This window comes from Clavelina lepadiformis, chromosome 4, assembly GCF_947623445.1.
Source record: "Clavelina lepadiformis chromosome 4, kaClaLepa1.1, whole genome shotgun sequence".
Taxonomy (NCBI): Eukaryota; Metazoa; Chordata; class Ascidiacea; order Aplousobranchia; family Clavelinidae; genus Clavelina; species Clavelina lepadiformis.
Window position 1 is genome coordinate 7,757,943 of NC_135243.1, and position 19,337 is coordinate 7,777,279.

Below are 19,337 nucleotides of genomic sequence, written 5' to 3' on the forward strand. Positions count from 1 at the left end.
AGCCTTTATAAATGGTTATTAGTCGGGTAAACTTTTGCAGTCCTCTTATACTATCGCATTTTAGGAGTTTACATAACCTTTCCTATCTATGGACGTTTTGTTGACGACGCCAGTGATGGCAGTAGAACTAGTTAAAACTTTTATAAGTTTATAATATCTTTTACATCAATTATAATTGACTTTTGTTTTTGAAAATATGAATGTTCTTTTTTGTCACAGCAGGCCAAATTCCTTTCCAGAACCAAAATGAATTCTATTTAGCTTTGCTAAACTAAACTAAAAACGCAAACCTGAAAATCGGGTAATGCAAATTTGTGTACTTAAAAATTTTCTAACTCGCTACTATGTTCAAGTGCAAACTACTGCCACTTTTTTGTAATAACTTGTACTGTTCTTCAGAAATTTTTGCCCATGTTTACGTTACATGATACGGTTTAAATTGTTGTGATTTTAATCCTAACATACACGCTACAACCTTGCACTACGTACACTGCAGTTGATAAGACTTTTTATAGCAGTCCAATACAATCCAACTCAGTTATACCTAAATGAGAGCCTCATTTGTTGCAGACTTGAGATTCTAGTTTTATGTTAGGGTAATCACCGATCAAGAAAGATTGCTTTGCCGGGAAGGCTGAAAGGTGACAACATACGAATCACGAGTGGTGCTGGACACGTCACCCGATAGTTTCTTTTTGGTAAAATTAACTTCGTTAAGATAAGTTGTTCTTTATGGTAGCTGTCTTCATATGGAAGGGATTTGTGTACTACTGCTATATTTCTGTGATCTGTCCGTATCAAGCGAAACTAAACTGACTGATTTATAAACTTAGTATATAGCCTACAATATCATCTGTTCGAAGTAACCTATTTACACTCACGATCAATAGATATTTATAAATGAAGTATTCATTATTTTCAAGTTGACTTGATTGTATTGTGCAGCAAAGTTTGTAGGTAGCTAATTTAATTCTTTTTGGTTTTGGATGGATAATTGCGAGCTTGACATGGTTTTGTCATTCACATGAAGATGGAAAAAGTATATCCACACATCCCGTTGTTTTAATAGAGCGGAATCCCACTTTATCATAAATTATATCGTAACATATCCTTGTAACATCCAAGAATGACCACCACAAAAACTAAAATAAAAAACAAAACACGTACACTTTCGCAACCGGTCATGTTTAACAGAAATACCCTAATGCAAAACTAACGTTGCTATTAGGGGAAATTCCCTAATATAGCGATACTGTAGTTTTGAAAACCTTTATTCAATGCGTCAAGTGAATATAAAATGACTTGTTTATTGCTTTGTAATTTATTATATCTAAAGTTTCAAAAGAAACCATACAAAATGTTATTGCGGTTCATGTTTGAGAGAAAACGACAAGCTACAACTAAACCATACAATTTGCATGGGGAGAAAAATTTGTATTTGCTATTAAGGTTTGTTTGTCGTTTTACAAATGAGTTCAGCCAATGGTTAAACAACAGCCAACTGTAAACAACTTGCCAACTTGTAAACACAATGACTACCTCAATCCCAATGAGTCGAAGAACCATTTCGCCCACTGATTCCGCTCATCTGTGACGTAAAACGCGAGTACGCACTCGCGAGCAACATGCATGTGAAAGCTTTTACAACCGACGACAGCTTGTAAAATAAAAGAAGAAGTCAGTCAAAGACACTCTTTTTAAGCATCAAGCATCAAACAGTACACAATGTAAACTATTTGTCGGTCAATTTAATCAATCAAAAATGCTTGTGCTTGCTGCTCAATAAAAGTCCATCCATTAAAGTACGTGAATCAAAATGAGAGCTTAACAAATACACTCCAGTTGTTGGCACATCAACTTCAAAAACAAGAGAGTTTTAATTGGTTTAAATGTCCGCCAAAATGCATTGTTCAAAACAAAGGTTGATGTGTTTTAAAAGCAGTGTATAAAAATATGAAATTTAGATTTCGAAGCGTTATACATATATACTGCAATATACAAGCGTCTTTTATCGGTTTGCCTTAAACGTAACAAGACAAAAAGCCTGTCTCATACTCACCCACGCGGTTTAAAAGGAAGCTATTATAACGTCATTATGTATGCGTATAGTGTGTAATAGCATTTCATAACGGAAATGATGTTTTACATGACGTACTGAATAATAACCTGTCAATAGTAATTTACCTAAACTCGATTTAGACTAAATTTTACATTGGTTTATGTCCAAAATCGATTTTCATTCCAACTTAGTTAAATTAAGAGCAGTTCAAACAGCCATGGCACATGCACCCACTGCAACACCAACTGCACCCCACTTGGCATGTCGATCAAGCAACTGCAACAAAAGCAAAAAAACGTCATCTTGAAAAGAATGTAGTTTTTACTACAGTATATTTTTACTACAGTTTTTACTATTTTTCTTAATTTCGAATTTTATACGTTGCACCAGTATGTTGCTGAGGCATCTTAACAACTTATAACTTCCGTATTCGAAAGCGTGCATAGCTCAGTATTAAGTATTAATTGCAGTATTAAGTGCAGACATCACATCACAATGGACCGGAATTGCGTAAAATTACCACCAACCCGGAAGTAAAGTTCAATTAAGCGAGAAAATATAAGCTATAATAAACCAAGCTGCAACAAGTCATTAATATATAAGATAAGACGTTAACTTCAATCGAGTAAGCATTATTTACAGTGGATAAAGTATACCGTTCCACGATAGATAAGTGCAAATCCGAACGTGAAATATAGATTAAAAAAAAAGTTTTTGTAACATCAGCATTATAAAGATGTAGAACTGTGAAAAACTGTTTTATGCAAATCTGTGATATTGCTAAATACTTGCGTAGGTACCATAGTTTTCATAATTCTTGCTTGTTGGCCTTACGCTGTTTAAGTAAGTTTGGAAGTGGTGTCATTGGGACTTTACTGTCTCTGGTAAATTTTATCCTGGTCGTCTTATTGCGTGACAGCCTATAGGTGTAATATACGCTTGAGAGCTCTTTGATAAGGATACACCCTTTGTTGATTGTTCTCCTGAAATGGAAACTTATTTATTTTCCATCACTATATTGTAGTATCGATACGACTGGAAAGCCATTAATATAGTATAATGTATGTCTTGGTGGTATTTAATGTTTTGGCCGAAATCTCAGTTCTGAAACGTGTATGTTTAACGATGTGTTTTTGTTTATTAAACGTTCTTAAAACAGTGTTAAGGCACGCTTAATAAGAAATAAATAAAAAAAAATGATCGTATAAGTTTCGGGGAGAACACAGAGTACTTCAAAATTCGGAATAGACACAAAGTATAACGACGTAGGCTAATGCAGTTCGTAATTTTTGCCTGGGCCACGTTACAAATCAGGAAGGAACATAGAGGTTACACTCTTAGTTTACAGTTGAATTAAGATCGTCGGGGTTTGGTTCGTATATACATTCGCATGTTCCGCACTGGAAAGGCTTAAGTCTGTTTTTAATATGTAGGACCGAAAATTTTGTACAATTACATCCTAAAATAAGTGCTGTACAACCTGCACAGTAAATCGGATGTTTAAAGTCTGGGAGTGAATTTCCTGGGTCCTTGCTTTTTTTGATTCGGAGGAAGTTTCCGCAGGGGCACGCGAGGTCGCCCGATGTCTCGAGTGCCCAACTGGAAAAGTTGAATTTGCGGTTTCCGTTCCTATGTCGTCGTGCTTCAGTTTTTTCTTTGTCTTCGTTTGAGTCTCCGCTAATGTTCTTTCGTTTGTTTCCTCGGCTCTCGCTCTCCTCCCGTTCCGAGGGTTGTCCATCAGAGTCGGGCTCCGGGCTCTCTGATGGGGGCTCCATTTTTGCTCGGCTCCTCTCCACGCGCCATCCGCTCCTTTTATTTGCTCGTCGAGGCTCATCTGTTTCTGCATGAGCAGAAACCTCTTTGTGATTTTCGCTGGGGGATGATGATGATTCCTCCTCGTCCGATTCCAAATTTCGAGCAGTCGTCATCGGAAGATCTTGTCCAACCGGATTGTTGGTATTTTCCTGGAATCTCTTTGGGAATTCTTTAAATTTGTGTCCCTGTTCGGTGCAGTAAGAACATGTTGAGATTTGCCCGTTGTAACTTACCGCACATCTTATTTTTCCTAGGTATAGATACGATGGGAGTTGGTGTCGTTCCATCGTCTTCTTGTTGACTTTGTATACCCTTCTACCGTCTTTTATGCCATATTTGTCGACACCCAGCTGGGCGGGGCCTTTGATGTCGAACTTCGCAAGAATTTCATCGAGGTGTCTCTGTGGGTAGTCGATCGGTACCCATCTGATCGTGAGGTCTATTCTCTCGTCTCTGTGAGCTATGGCATACTTTACTTCCGGCCTCTTGCGGAGTAAGTCTGCAAGTCTTATAGCTTTGTTTTTCCTGTCTACAGCAATATTTACCATGTTTCCAGGTTTCTGTATGATTCCCTCGATGTACTCTATCGGTGTCTTTTAGCAGCCTGTAAATGTCTTCCCTCTTGTTGTCATTGGTCAATTGGATGGTTACTTCGCGATGGTTGCTGTATTCTGCAGCCACGTCATTATTCCATTGTCTTTTGACTCTGTCTGCTTATGTGAAGGTCTCGGCCATCCTTCACCTATGCATTCCAGAGATCTAATCTTCGCTTTTTTTTGCACCTTTCTTCACTTTTCAGCAGTCATCAATCTACGCCTTTCCAAGACCTTTTCCTCCTTTACCACGTCCGGACGTGATCGATCGATGCTGAGTTTGTTTTTTTAAATATACGAAATGGCGTTAGATTTTAAAAGTGACAGAAGTGGCGGCTCGTTAGATTTTAAAATAAGAGTTACACTTTAGGGAGGCACTTTCAAATTATATTATTGGTCCAGTTTCAAAAAAAGGTTTAAAAGTACTGACTAGATTTCACTGTTAGATCTTCAACAAAATTTTATATTGTGTTTGATGAATTTAATTGCAACGTACGGCAAAATTTAAGTACTTACTCTACTATTCATGCTCTCACATGAAAAATGAGCGTATCGGCCTATCGCCTTTTCAAACAAGAGTTTGAGTGCAAGACTCCCACGAATATGTGTCATAATGATTGTTGTGACGTGTAAAAATGTGGCAGCTTTGTGCTATCAACACTGGCTGTACTGGCGCTGTTGCTGCAGCGCACAACAAAAGGAAGGGATGAGTGCGTAAGCTTCTTCCTGAGACATAGGTATAGCCCCTATTTAGTACCTCTTCGTGGTGAAATGATAAAAAATGATCACCTAACGGTCAACAATGGTAAAATAATGCTATAATATGTTTGCCACCAGGTTTAATATCAATAACAAAAGGTGTTCAGCTGGTAAATTAATTCTTCTATGAACCAACGCTTCGCAAACACATGCGAGTGGGTTTTTTCAGGACAGATTACAATAAGTGAATAAAATATATTTTTGAAAACTACAAACATATAAAATTACCCAGATACGAGCAATAACTAAGAAACGATTATGACTATAGTTACTACAAACATATAAAATTACCTAGATACGAGCAATAACTAAGAAACGATTATGACTATAATTATAATTGAGCACTGGTTTATTTCGCTACTCCATCGAGCCGACACAATTAAGTTAAAAACGCAGCAGATACATAAAAACGTCATATAACAATTTAAAAAATAAATTACAGTACAACTTTTAGAACAGTAGGTTCGCAGCAATAAAATCTTAAGTGGAAATACTAAGAGAAATAACCAAAGTATACTTTTCAGAAAGCAACTTTTGACCTTGTAGGGCAAGTTATAAATCTTTTAACAATGATGTCGGAAGAAAACGCTGCAATTAGTAGGTCTAGTTCTGGTGGCAGTGGAAGAACTGTTCTACCGAAAAAGGTAAGATATTTCGGTTATAAGTTTGTTGGGGACGATGAAAGCCACAGTATATATACTGTTTAATAAATAAATAATTTTTATAAATATTACTTGGTTTCAATTTATAACGTTATAGTGCTCCACAAAAATTTGTGACAATATAATCTTATGGCAATATAACCCTTAACTTTCAAACTAAACCCTTTCAAAAAATGTTTAATTATATCATTTTAATAAATTGCTGATATTCGATTACACTAGTCGGTGAGCGTATAGTCAATAATCACTCTAAACATTATCATATATCATACTTATCACGTATGATTTTATGCTTAAATCTGCCATCTCTGTGTTATTTAAGACATTAATTGTTTCTTATAAAACGTTTCTATTCATTAGTGTTTCCAAGATCCCGTCCATGGTCCCATAGAACTCCATCTTCTGTTGGTGAAGATAATCGACACACCACAGTTTCAAAGGCTCAGAAATATCAAACAACTTGGAACAACGTATTTAATTTACCCAGGAGCATCTCATAACAGATTCGAGCATTGCATAGGGTAACGAAGTTAGTAAATGCAGAAATGTAGTGTAATTCATGTGTATAAGGTTACTCTTAAATTTTCATATTTCAGTTTGAAAAGTTAAACGTACTGTACATCTTGTGAATTCAACCTTTTAATTTTTCATTTCAACAATTCATTGAACATGGTGTTTCAAACAAACTTAATTATTAAATTATTACCATATAACCACTTTCATGTCTTAGTTGTATTGATAGAACGTCACATTTGGCTGGTGAACTTGCTCGTACCTTGCAAGACAAGCATCCTGACTTGGTTGATGATAATGATGTGCTTTGTGTCGAAATAGCAGGCTTATGTCATGATCTTGGTTAGTCTACCATACTAATTTATAGGGAAAATGTTATCATTACAGAGTACAGTAACTTAATAGCTGGCCAGTTTTACAACGAGATCTTAAAAAGGAGTTTAAAGTTTCACAAATAATTTCCCGGATTGACTTTCTGCATCCGGATTTTCATAATGCGAACATGCAAAAGAGTTTTAGAAAGTCGGCCTAAGAATAGTTTTCTACGTTTCCGTTTAGGTCACGGTCCATATTCACATGTCTTTGATGACAAATTTCTTCCCCAAGTCTGTCCCGATACTAATTGGAAAGTAAGCTGTGCATAATTGCTTTTAAATTATAATTTCTGTTATTGCTTGTGATATAAAAAGAATGGAAAAAAAGTAGCTTATATTACGAATAATGTGACGTATGTTTCAAATATGAAACTATGAAGTTATAAGCAAGTAGTTACCAAGAAAATATAAAAAGCTCTACAATATTAAAATCTAACTTTTAATTTGCTTAAAGGTTACCATTATATTTTTATGCATTTCAAAAGCTCCAGGAAGAAAAAAACATATAGCATTGTTTGAATAACGCATAACGTTATGAAGTTTTTCACTTTAGCATGAAAAAGGATCGTGCGCAATGCTTGACCATTTGATGGAGCAGAATAACTTAAAAGATGCGTTGGAAGCTGCCGGATTGACAATGCCCAGAGATTTTCAATTTATAAAAGAAATGATTGCGGGACCTTTGAATCCGGAAAATAAGGTACTCAAAAAACTTTTGAGTTGGAATTTCTAAAAGTTTAAGCTTTTGGTTGTTTAATTTGTGCACAAAACTCAATAAAAGGACAGGGTGTTTTCACTTTTTAAACGCTGAACCCAAATGACGTTATTGTATTAAACGTGTTGAATATAGCTGCGTAATTATATGCTTATCATATTTAAAACTGTACAGAATTACAGAATATCTAAGTAAAACCAAAGAGAAAGCATTTAACTTTTGATAGGCCAGATGCTATAGTGTCTGAACTTTTCCAAAAAGAAGGCAACAAGATCTTATCACGTGTTGGCTTGAAAAAAAATTGAGTGAAACTTTTATCAAAATTAATAATAAATTAATACAAAATTACTACAAAAAAAAACACGAAAAAGCTTTATCAATAATAAAGGATGCTTTTGAAATACGACCCTTTCACTTTAACCAACCTTTCTTTGACACATAAGGATGAGCCTCATCTATAAAGACTTTATTTTAAAAGAATTGTTATATTTACCGAATTCCTGGCACGTTTAGGATAGCTAAACGTTGACTCACTTTAAACGAAAAAACTCCTAATCATTGGTTGATTGATTTTCTACAGTACATCGGCATCTTCAAAGCGCAAAAATGCAAAAGAGTTTTTGAAAATTGGCTTACGAATAACCTTACCGCAACTATGTATGTTTCCGTTTAGCTCACGTTCCATATTCATATGTTTTTGATGACAAATTTCTTCCTAAAGTCCGTCCCAATATCAATTGAAATGTAAGCTGTAATGCAATGCATGTATGTATGCATAATTGCATAATTGCGTACTCTGTCTGGTGGCAAAAACCGTAGTTTTAAAGAGACGTTATACCGTTAAACATTTTTCAAACTTACAATTCCGGCATCATTTTATAATATTAATAACTTCAATACTAGATTACTTACGGAGAGATATATTTCAATCAGATTGATGTTTGTTGAAAACGAAAACAGAAATACATTTCTGAAATATAAAACAGCAACATATATCTCGTTGAATTGTACAATATGTTTCATAAATAAATTCCAAACATTAAAGAGAATAAATGGACATTAAACAATTTGAATGTTTAACTCCAGTTGTCATTTAAGGATTGGCCGTATGAAGGAAGAACAAAAGCAAAAGGGTTCTTATACGAGGTAAATAAGCATAGATTGTCATAAAGGAGTATCTTATATCATACATAATATTCGTACTTCAGTCTTTTCGAAATTTATTGTTTCTGTCAAGGTGTGGTATATTCTCTATTCCAACTGGAATGTTTTCTGTCTCCTTGCACAGGAGTGTTTAATTGCCATGCTTCACAGGAGTTAGCCATGAAAAAACTTCAGTAGCTTCTTAGTAATTACGTAGCTTTTATTCAGTAAAAGTAAAACCTTTACGTGAGAGATTTTTAACGTTTAATCTTGCGCAGTTCCCTGCCTGTGAAGCAAACATATTTGTTTCCTGAAGATAGTGTATTGTTCTAAATCTTTCCGCACAAACTAAACAAATCGCTCTTAAATGAGTTATAATACAACATTAATTAATTAATTAAATATTTCGTATTGCTGAATTGTCGTTTCAAATATTATAACTTGGGCAATTATCTGGGTTTTCGTCCTGGGTAGAATGGTTTCAGAATATTCCTCTTGCTTTCGAGGACAAGGGTCTATCCTTTTACCACCTCAGGACCGATGTTGATGTCACCATAATTTGAGATTTGTAATTTCCAGAGATCATTGCAATCTCTGAAATTATTTTGAAAATTAGAAGCATATAATCACAAAATTATGCAGCTTAAGAAACATACATGCTACGGAAATTGAACAAATCTCAAAACTTCAGTGTTTATTCTTATTTCCAGATTGTTTCAAATGATGTAAACAAAGTTGATGTTGACAAATGGGATTACTTTGCACGTGATTATTATCACCTGGGTATAAAGAACAGCTTCGATCATAAGCGCTTCATGCACTTCCTGAAGGTGCTGCAAGTTGGAGAGGATACTCACATATGCCAGCGTGACAAAGTAATGTTTCATGACAAAGGAAATAAAATTGGACTTTGCAATCATAAACAACGATATACAATTAAATTTTAACCTACCTTTACGTAATTAGTTTCACTGTAATTAGTTGACACTTATTATACATTTAACCTTTGTATTAACACTTACTGAAGTTATATCTTCAAAAATCAATATATTTATCGCTGACCTATAATTAAGTTGTTTACTATTTGTGACTCAACATTGTTTTGATCAGAAATACTTCAGCCTTTACGATATATTCAATGTCCTTATATAACATAATAGATATATATATATATTATCATATAAGTATATACAACACTAAAGTATAACAAATGTTAAACTACTTATATATTTAAAATGGACCCAATTAAGTCATTTATTACTTGAGACTCAATATTGCTTTGTGCAGGAGTACTGGAATCTTTTAGAAATGTTCCATGTCCGTAGTTCGTTACATAGACGCGCTTGTAAGCATAGAGTGCGTTCAACCATAGATGCTATGTAAGTAAAAGTTATTTTATAAGTTATACATTTCAAAACGTTTATGGATTTATCACTGACAGAAAAGCAATAATAACACCCGTAACATAATTACCGAAATATTTTGGCTCACGTTAAAATAAGTAAGTATGTGTGTACTTTTTTCCACGCATCATTCGAAAAATATTTATTTAAGTCAAAAAGAAGTGTCATAAAACAAATGCCCACACTGGAATAATGTGACACAACTCCAAACCTGTAACTATATGACCATTTTCTGACTATCACAAACTTGACCTTCATCAAACATGAACATGAAGGTCAAAAACATGAAGGGCGTAATATTTTTTGCTGTTTACAGCAACTTTGTCTTAGCAATTACCTCTTTTGCGCAGGATTTGTGATGCCTTGGTTCTTGCAGATCAACATATCAAAATATCCGGTAAAGATGGAATCATGTATTCAATTTCCAAGAGCATAGATGATATGGTTGCCTATGAAAAACTCACTGATAACGTAAGAACACTTCCTGTGAACAATGTTTATAATATCTTTTCTCGTCATCAAGATGTGACATTTTTAGATTTTCTACCAAATATTGTATTCAACTGACCAACATGCTGACATGAATAAAGCTCGTGAAATCTTGAATCGCATACTTTGTCGTAACTTGTACAAGCATGTTGGCACCAAAAAGTTACCGTCAAGCAAGGATAGGAGTAAAAACTCCTCCATGGTATTACATGCAATCGTTTGCTATGCTTTTGTTCGATAATGTTTTATTAAGCCATTTTAGAGTTAGTAAATTTGTTAAGTTATATTGCTTTTTTATAGCACTCCAAAATACCAGGTGAAATTGCAGAACTGGATGTGGATGAAGAATTACACAAGGAAGATATAGTGGTCAACGTACGTATAATGTCGTTCATATAAATATTTTGTACTTGTGCAGTACTCACGCAGTGGCAATGCATATGTATAAAAATGTTTTATGTATAAAAATAACTGTCCAACATATTACAGGATTTCTACATCGATTATTGCATGGGAGCTAAAAACCCATGTGACCATTACTGGTTTTATTCTAAAGATGAGCCCAATACTCCACGCCGTATTAATAAAGACGAAATTTCTGACATGTTCCCAAAAACGTTTCAGGTAAAGTGAAATGTTTGAAATCACAGACATGGTTATGTTTTGGTCCTAGGTTCTGACGTTTGTTACACTGTATTTGGCATGGTTATCCAGGATTGGGGGATACAAGTTTTCTGCAAAGAACCTACAAAATTTAAAAAAGTCAAGCAATGCTTTCAGAAATGGTGTCAAAGCGAGGGTAATGCTAATCAGGTACACTGTAAGAAATAACATACTTCTACATCAGTACATTGAAGATTTGAAAATTTCAGATTAATTTTTATCGTTGAACAGATGTACATATGCCGTTTTCTTCCGATGTTTTTGATTTTTAAAAGCATCTGACAAAACTTATTTTTTTCTTAGGAATCTGGTTCTGATCTGGATGAAGCATAATTCAGATTTTAATAAAACAATAATTGAAGTTTACTGAATAATACCCTACTGTGGTCTTTCTGGCATTGACTCCTTCAGCTACTATACTTACTTTCTTCCACGGTTAATGTTATTGAATGTAGATGACTAAAATTTATTGTATAGAAATTGGTGATTAACTTTTATTTCAAAGTCTGCTTGACTTTTATAAAATCAGCAAACCGATTGACAAGATTTGCGGTTTTATTTCACGCAGCATACATAAATAACACTTTCTGTTGCTCAGATAATAATCAATGAATATTTTTATATTCCCAACCGCCTAATTATTTACCGGCGTGAAATTGATTACTGGTCTCTTGGATAACCTACTCATTTAAATACTTATTCCAAAGGTGAACTTGTTTTTTTCGTTTAGTTTGTGGTATTAATTTTGTACTGTATCTGGTAAACAGTGTTACTATAAACTGCACTGTGCTCTTTGCTTGTATGGAGATATAAATATTTAGCTTACTTAACTGTGTTTTTACTCAACTATACTTCAGATTTTGGGTTATTTAGGGTTTACGTACCGTGCACTCATACACCTGCACTTTAATTTCACAAACTATAGGCTACTTATATATCAGTATTTGATTACTTTTTAACCAATAGAGTATTACTTTGTCATTGACATTTAAAAAGTAAGTGATTGCATTCACCAATGCTTGTTTCATTGCATGATGACACATTAGTAGCCTACTGTATTGTAAATTTTGTTTTCAATTTGCAACCGAACCCATATAGAGCGCTCAATATATTTGTTTAGTGTTGTAGCACCAATTTTATTCAATGCGAAGCATTGGTCATTTAATTTCGAAAACTTTTTGTTGAAAAATGTTTACTACACTAACCAATACAAAAGACTATATCGAATAACTGTCTTGCAGCAATTACGGAAAATTTACTTTTAAAAACATAAAAAAACAATTTGAAAAAGTATTGTTTGCTGTTTTGCTCTCTTTCCATTTACGTAGTTTTTCTTTTAAATCCATTTATTTTAACATTTTAGTTCAATACTTTATTAAGTAAATTTTTGTCTTTGTTAATATATGATGATAAAGTTTGAGCACTAAAAATTCACTTTCGTATCAATTGTGTGGTAAACTGTGGTAGAAACCAGGATGTTTAAGAAAAATATTGATTGTTAACAAAAATAAATTGTGCAAGTTTAAATAAACTTACCTATCATCTTCTGGTCATCAATGGCTTGCATTTAAGTTAGCTGTGCTGGAGTCTGCATTTTTAATCTGTTTGAAAAATATTCTCCGACAAATGTTGAAAATAAAGCACTTTAGAAATGCCTGCAAATGGCTAGATGTTAGATTTGTCAATGCTTTGTACACAAGAGCAGAAGAAATTTACTCACCAATATGCAAATACGTCTCATTTAAGTCATGCTGAATATTCTGCACACTTCCTGTTTCTTGAACACCGACAAACCATTGATTGTCAGTAATACACTTAAAGTTGACCAACATTAAAAAAATAACACAAGCAATCAGGAGAAGATTTTTATCGCAGCAATTGCATGCGCTGCAGTTCTATATTGTAACAGTGTAACGCTTGTTATATACAATGCTATTTTAACATAAACATTGTGGAAGCCTCACGAAGAAGTGCAGTTTTTCTGCGAATGGGCAGCGTCAGAAAGATCTTTTACCTTCATTAATTGTCGGCTCTCCGTTTATGATAACACTTATATTTTGATCATATCTATAGTTATATTAAGTAATTAGGCTTTATTTTATCATTTAATTTATCAACAATACAAACATTGGAATGCATCATACTCACCGTTGGATGACATTCGCATGTAAACTTTAGATACTGATACAATTTTTTTAGTTTATTAACGAATCGGTTGGTAAAGATATCTGCAAAGTCACAAGCTGCAACATCCATCGAATTGTATGCAGTAACCTTCGAAAAAGCTTGTGTATTCGGTCACAAGTGAACTGAAGTAACCCGACCTGGAGCAGCTCGAGGTTGATGCGTGCATTGTCTGTTACACACTCACAGTCACAACTTGTGTAAAATCAAGAAAAGGAAAGATAAATTGAACTGTACTAGAGACGCTTGGTATTCTATAACCATTTGTACAGTTTGAACGAAAGTCAGTCAAACACATAATAGCTACGGGTTTCAAAAAGAGCCCACATGTCACGTCACTCAATGCTACTTTATTAGCGATTCATAACTAGACGAAGAAACATTGAAATCTGGCAGTAAGGTTTCGACAAATATGAACTCCTAAATCATGTTGAGTTGATAAACATATTTCTTAGAGGCTGCCACTATTTCATAGGAATAATCGTACGGTGGAAGCTACTGTATATACCAGAAAACACTATTTTCTTGTTAATTTGACTTTTATGTTATAAAATAGTAACCAAAACCCAACCTAGATCTAAATTTTAATCTGAATCTAATTTCAATTACACCTGAAGTAATTAGAATCAACAATTTGCATACCTGTTCTCTAAACTTAATAGCATATCTTTAACACGTGATCTGCTTTTGGTGAAGTAATCGCTTTCTTTCTCAAAGCTATTCGAAGGCTACTTTAAGCACAGGCTACAGGCGGAATAAAGTCCACGGAATTTTTGAGTGAGTGTAATGCAAACGATATTTTGGAAAGATGAAAAAAATGGAACGAGTTTTTTACACGAGGTTACAAGTGCAACTAGTAGGAATATGAGCAGTGAGGTCGTAATGTAAAGTGTGTTAAAGAGCTTCCCAAATTTGGAGTCGCTGTCGCTACCCTGTAGAGTGTAGAGAGTCGCCCAACCAGTTTTTGGGGTCGCAAAGCGTACACTTACTTCATACAGATTACAGCAATCATTAAAGCTAAAGCAAGACATAAATCTACGTCAACACCACTATACAGTGCAATTTATCACGTGGTGTGTCCCTTTCCTACAGTGTGTCATCACTTCCTGCATAGTGTCACATATAGTTAAACGCGTTTTAGTGGTCTTGTACAAACGAAATTCATGACAAAGCAGACATCCGGAATTGAATTGAATCCTTGTGACGCAACTCGATGTGTTTCTTTGCGCTACAAAACTGAATGACTACATCGAGTCGGTCAATATATTACTTAAAGCACAGCTGAACTTAAAGTGAGGGTAGGCCCAAAATATGTTGACCTTAAAGAATAGTTGTCAGCAAGCATAGCGGGAAAAGAATGTTTCAATAGTATTTAGTGGTTAAGTTAAGCAGTTACGCTTGACTTAAATTACGCAAGACATTCTTATTACGCATGCTCAAGAAGGCTTTAACGAGTTTAACCATATACCTATTTCTTGTCGTCCACGCGAAACATTCTATCAAACATGATTCAAACAAAAGACTTCAGGTCGATTTAACTCAGGTGTACTAAACTCTGTGCGATATAATCAACACCTACGAGTTATATAATCTTGGGGTCTAATCGTACGTTAGTTGAGTTATTCTGGTTTTACTCGTCCTGGGTTGGATCGTCTCTGCCTCTATGGCTTGAATTGACCGACCACTCAACCAAAGCGTCAGGCACATAGTGACGTTTTACTTGCCGACCCTCATATCATAATTATATTGCAGATGTACGTTTTTTACGGTATGGTACAGTACGTTTTTTGGGTATTATTTTATAAAAAGATGTTAAATGTTTGTTATTAAACTACTAACTGTCATTGAAAAATATTTATCCGGTATACTGACGGGACTTACTTACGGTGTACTCGTACAACCAACTATTCTTTGATATAGAGTCAACTTATTTTTGGCCCTCATTTATTATGTTATTTTGTGTATTTGGTCCTCATTTTAAGCAGTGCGCAAGCTCAATATTGAGCTACTTATCACTTCCAAACACGAAGGGTTGCGAAAACTTTTAATAAATGTAAAGAAGACGTCAGCAAAAAAGTTTGGTAAGCCCTATTCAAAGGGTTGATTAAAACGAAATACTTCCGTGTGATGGAAGTAAGTTGTGACTTACAAAGCAAAGAGAGCAGTTTCGACCTTTGGCTATTTAAAATTGAAAAAAACATAGGTTGAGCCATTTTAAAAGAAAAAAATGGCTCAGAAAGTGCTGTAATAAATAAGATAAGAAATGTTGTAAAATATCAGAAGAGAATTTGATGCAAAATACATGCATTGAAGTCAACTTTAGATGACATTTGTTCATTTGCTCAATAATGTGTCATTCGTCTGTGTCAGTTACGCACAAAACAAGTTTGTTAGGTAAAATGTTTCAGTTTTATTTGTGGTTCGATTGGGTACATTATTGCAGCAAAAGAAATTAGTTACAAAGTGAAGTCTCAAAACTTCAGAGTAACAATACAGTATGTTTATGGTAGAAAAGATGCTTACAATGTTGGCAAAAGACTTGCAAATTAGCGTTCGTGGTTCCGGGCATAACATATAGGTAACAAATCATTAAATGAACTGTGCGCAATCGTTGCTTACCGACCAAATATTGATTTGTAGTCAATAATATTATAAATAACTTGCTTTTACAAGATTGAACTTTGTTCAACAAAACGAGTTTAAGAAGGTGTTTACTCGATGTGACAAAATAGGACAACTTCCTTTAAAATATGCGAGATGTACTGTCCGTTGCTACGAGTTAGGTAACATTCATTTGGCTGTGCTGCCCAATTTGCTTCTGGAAGTTACGTTACCCAATTTCAGACAACATTTGTAAATTCCCTTTCGTCATGTACAAAACATAGCCTAAATCTGTTTGACAGTGACAGTTTTGCTGTTTAAGAGGTAAAAAGGCAATAGTAAAAATTGAAATTAATGAATTACCAGAGCATCGTCGTATACTGTAGAAATTATGAAAGAATAAACTGGCCAATCGATCAGGTCTGGTTGCGGAAACGAAACAATATAAATTGGAAAGTGATTGTTGTAGGAAAAGTTTGAAAGTAGTTTATATACTATAGTTCTTGGTCGTCTTTCATAACTTACACAACCTTACTTACAACCTTGGCAGATCAATTTCATTGATCTACGATTCTTGAACTAAAACGTAAAATAAATCAGCAATAATTGATTATCTTGTTACATTTGGTTGTATCATCCACGTATATATGTCGTAAAGTTTGACTACGCTTCAAATAATTCCAAGTGAATAAATTGAATTATGTTGTAAGAGTGTACACCCCTTACAGTATGAAGAAATCAGTCAAAAAATTACAAAATTAGATGGAAAATCTCAGATGTAAATTATGTTAGTAAATAGTCTACTTTAGTCAAACTAGATTAAGTAACGTCAGATTCTAAAGCTTTATGATTATACAGAGAAATGATTTTGTAAACTCTTGGTGTCTATTAACTTGAAAACAATTACTAACTCATTGAGTTTTTACTTTTTGCAACAGAAATGAGTTTATAAATTACGTTTGTCAAACGAATTGTTACTGAGATTTTATTCGTGAAGAAGTATGCTGACTATAAACGAAATACTTAATCGCGTAAGAGATGAGTTACAAATTCCTGTTGAACCTATCAAAGTCTGTATCAAACCAGCGAAGGTGAGCGATAAGATGTTGACTGACAAGATACAATACCGTTTGGAAAAGAAAAAACAACGATATCCTCAAATTTCTTTTGACTTTTTTAATTTCATTGGAGGGTTCGAAATTGGAAGGTATACTGGAATCCAACTTTTGCACTTTATGCTGTCATTGCTTTGTGATGGGCATGTTCGCCGGAACGGAAACTGTGTACTGTTTAATGTTAATCAAGAGACGGCATTTGCAATTCTTGTATACGTTGATGATAAAACTCTAGAAATGGTTGTTTCGTCAGATAAGAGTAGCCCAATTGGACATTTGTTTCCTAAACTTTATGATGATAAAACATGTGAAAAATTTCCGAATGATCTCCAAGAAGCTAAAAGTTTACGCTCAGAACTGTCCCAAAAGTTCGAAAATTTTATGGGGAAAAAATTTTCAGAAACTCTACTTTGTCCGTTTTCATCAGCATTTTTAGGAGTTTTCCTGGACATATGCAGAGCTTATTTTTATGTTAATCCATATCATAACAAACAAAAAGAGCTTCTTCAGGCTCTTCTTCCTGCCTGTGTAAAACTTGCCATTGACAGTCAACAAAGCGGAAAACTTCAAGACGTTTTGCATTACCAAAATCTTGAAACTGCAAAAGACATTATACTTGGGTAAGTCGTTAACACTGCACTCCTTGAAAGTTCTAAACTTTTCCATGAACCAAATGTCTTGTTTTAGATTTGATTATTCACTAATTGGACATAAACCTGGTCATAAATATACCTTCAATTCCTTATTAAACTTGTTTTGACTTAATTGGTGTCGCATTATTGATATTTCCTAGATCCATTAAGCACGACGCAGATGATTCATTCGCGGAAATAGATATACAAAAGACAATTGAAGCATTGAAGTCATTTTATGAAATACCGTTCCCTTCTCAATTATCAGAGACATCTACATCTTGAGCGAATGAGAAACGCACCAACTTTATTTTATCTGCTTTCTTTTTTTGCTAGGAATGAAAACAAGAGGAATTTCAAAGATATAGTTATTTGCTTCAAATGTTTAAACACGATACCACCCACAAAATGATGAAAACCTTTTTTGGAACAGCTCCATTCTTTCATAAATTAAGGCAAACTTAATACAGCAAAACCTAACGTATAGGTTTCATAGCAGTATATTAGCTTGTAATTGACCTCCTTACTCAAATAATCTCGTAGCCTAAGTAATTTATTTTCAAATGGTCATAAGGCACACCTTTATTTAGCAAAGCAGCTATAACCCTTTAATGCAATTAAGAATGTAATGTTGAATTCAGTGAGTCGAAAAACATACGACGACAGTAGTGCACGAGTAGATAAGTAAAATATCTGTTTAAAGTCTAATTGTAATCTTGGTTTAATATTTGTCTAGTTATTTGTCAAAGACCTGTCAAAAATTAATTATACACGTTATGCTACATAAGAGATTATATTGATTTTTCAGCATCGTGTACACAAATCTAAACCGGAATAATTCTATTGCGTACGATATAAATATGCCATAAAAAAGATTAAAACGTCACTCAGTATAATTAGTTTACAAGGTTACGTTACACAGGCTACAAGGTTGATACATTAAGACGCTCGAGTTAAGGTAGAAATTTTGTGACAAGGTTGAAACTGCACGTAACTACTCTTACAGAAAAGTTTTAGCTCGAAAGTTACGGTTTAGATTGTAAAGTTTAAATAGCACAGTATAGAAGATAATATTTCTATGCGTACAATGAGTAACTGTACTTATCACTAACATACAAGTTTGACGACTGGCAGAGCTGCCTAAATAAAGAAAAATTTTTATTGCTGTTTGTGCAGTGCGTACCGTGTATCGATACCGTTTAAGCGAGCAAATAAAATAGTTGAATTCTTTCAAAATAACGAAGGTCATTTAACCGGTCGCGCGTATGTTGGTTGGGATCACGACATATGGCCGTGAACAAACTCACCGGCGACAACTGGTAGTGGACAACTGACCGGCAACAAATTGGCCGGCGATCAAATTAACCGTGACGTAAACTGGCCGGCGATAAAATTAACCGTCGATAAATTGGCCGGCGAACAAATTAACCGGCGACAAATTGGCCGTCAAAAGGTCAAAATTCTAATTCACTATCTAGTCACTATCCAGTATGTGTATTGCAGTCAAGGTTGCCACTCGTAGAGTTTTTTGGCCCCTTGTAGGGTGTAGGGTGACCCTACGGGTTTTTCACCTTTATTCATAGATTTGCTATTGTTACATACATTTTCCGGTCTAGA

The 19,337-nt window shown here is 34.4% G+C and overlaps 2 protein-coding genes across 3 annotated transcripts in view; both read left to right on the forward strand.

Annotated features, from left to right (window-relative positions):
- Positions 1–12,732, forward strand: part of LOC143452801 (deoxynucleoside triphosphate triphosphohydrolase SAMHD1-like) — a 63,047-nt gene extending 50,315 nt beyond the window's left edge. Inside the window, exons 5-18 of one of the 2 annotated variants that reach the window (XM_076953912.1) lie at positions 5,751–5,870; positions 6,249–6,409; positions 6,631–6,743; positions 6,960–7,030; positions 7,329–7,475; positions 8,577–8,636; positions 9,344–9,508; positions 9,921–10,012; positions 10,387–10,507; positions 10,575–10,727; positions 10,826–10,900; positions 11,015–11,149; positions 11,240–11,338; positions 11,492–12,732. In XM_076953912.1, coding sequence (XP_076810027.1) covers positions 5,751–5,870; positions 6,249–6,409; positions 6,631–6,743; positions 6,960–7,030; positions 7,329–7,475; positions 8,577–8,636; positions 9,344–9,508; positions 9,921–10,012; positions 10,387–10,507; positions 10,575–10,727; positions 10,826–10,900; positions 11,015–11,149; positions 11,240–11,338; positions 11,492–11,521 — 1,542 coding nt within the window. In that variant the 3' untranslated portion in view covers positions 11,522–12,732. The remainder of the gene's footprint in view (positions 1–5,750; positions 5,871–6,248; positions 6,410–6,630; positions 6,744–6,959; positions 7,031–7,328; positions 7,476–8,576; positions 8,637–9,343; positions 9,509–9,920; positions 10,013–10,386; positions 10,508–10,574; positions 10,728–10,825; positions 10,901–11,014; positions 11,150–11,239; positions 11,339–11,491) is intronic. The other variant, XM_076953913.1, reaches the window with a different exon arrangement.
- Positions 12,733–16,898: 4,166 nt separating this feature from the next.
- On the forward strand, positions 16,899–18,965 carry LOC143452121 (uncharacterized). Its single transcript, XM_076952982.1, has 2 exons — positions 16,899–17,708; positions 17,882–18,965. The coding sequence occupies exons 1-2, from the start codon at positions 16,975–16,977 to the stop codon at positions 18,003–18,005; spliced, it is 858 nt and encodes a 285-aa protein (XP_076809097.1). The 5' UTR covers positions 16,899–16,974; the 3' UTR covers positions 18,006–18,965.
- The last annotated feature ends 372 nt before the right edge of the window (positions 18,966–19,337 follow it).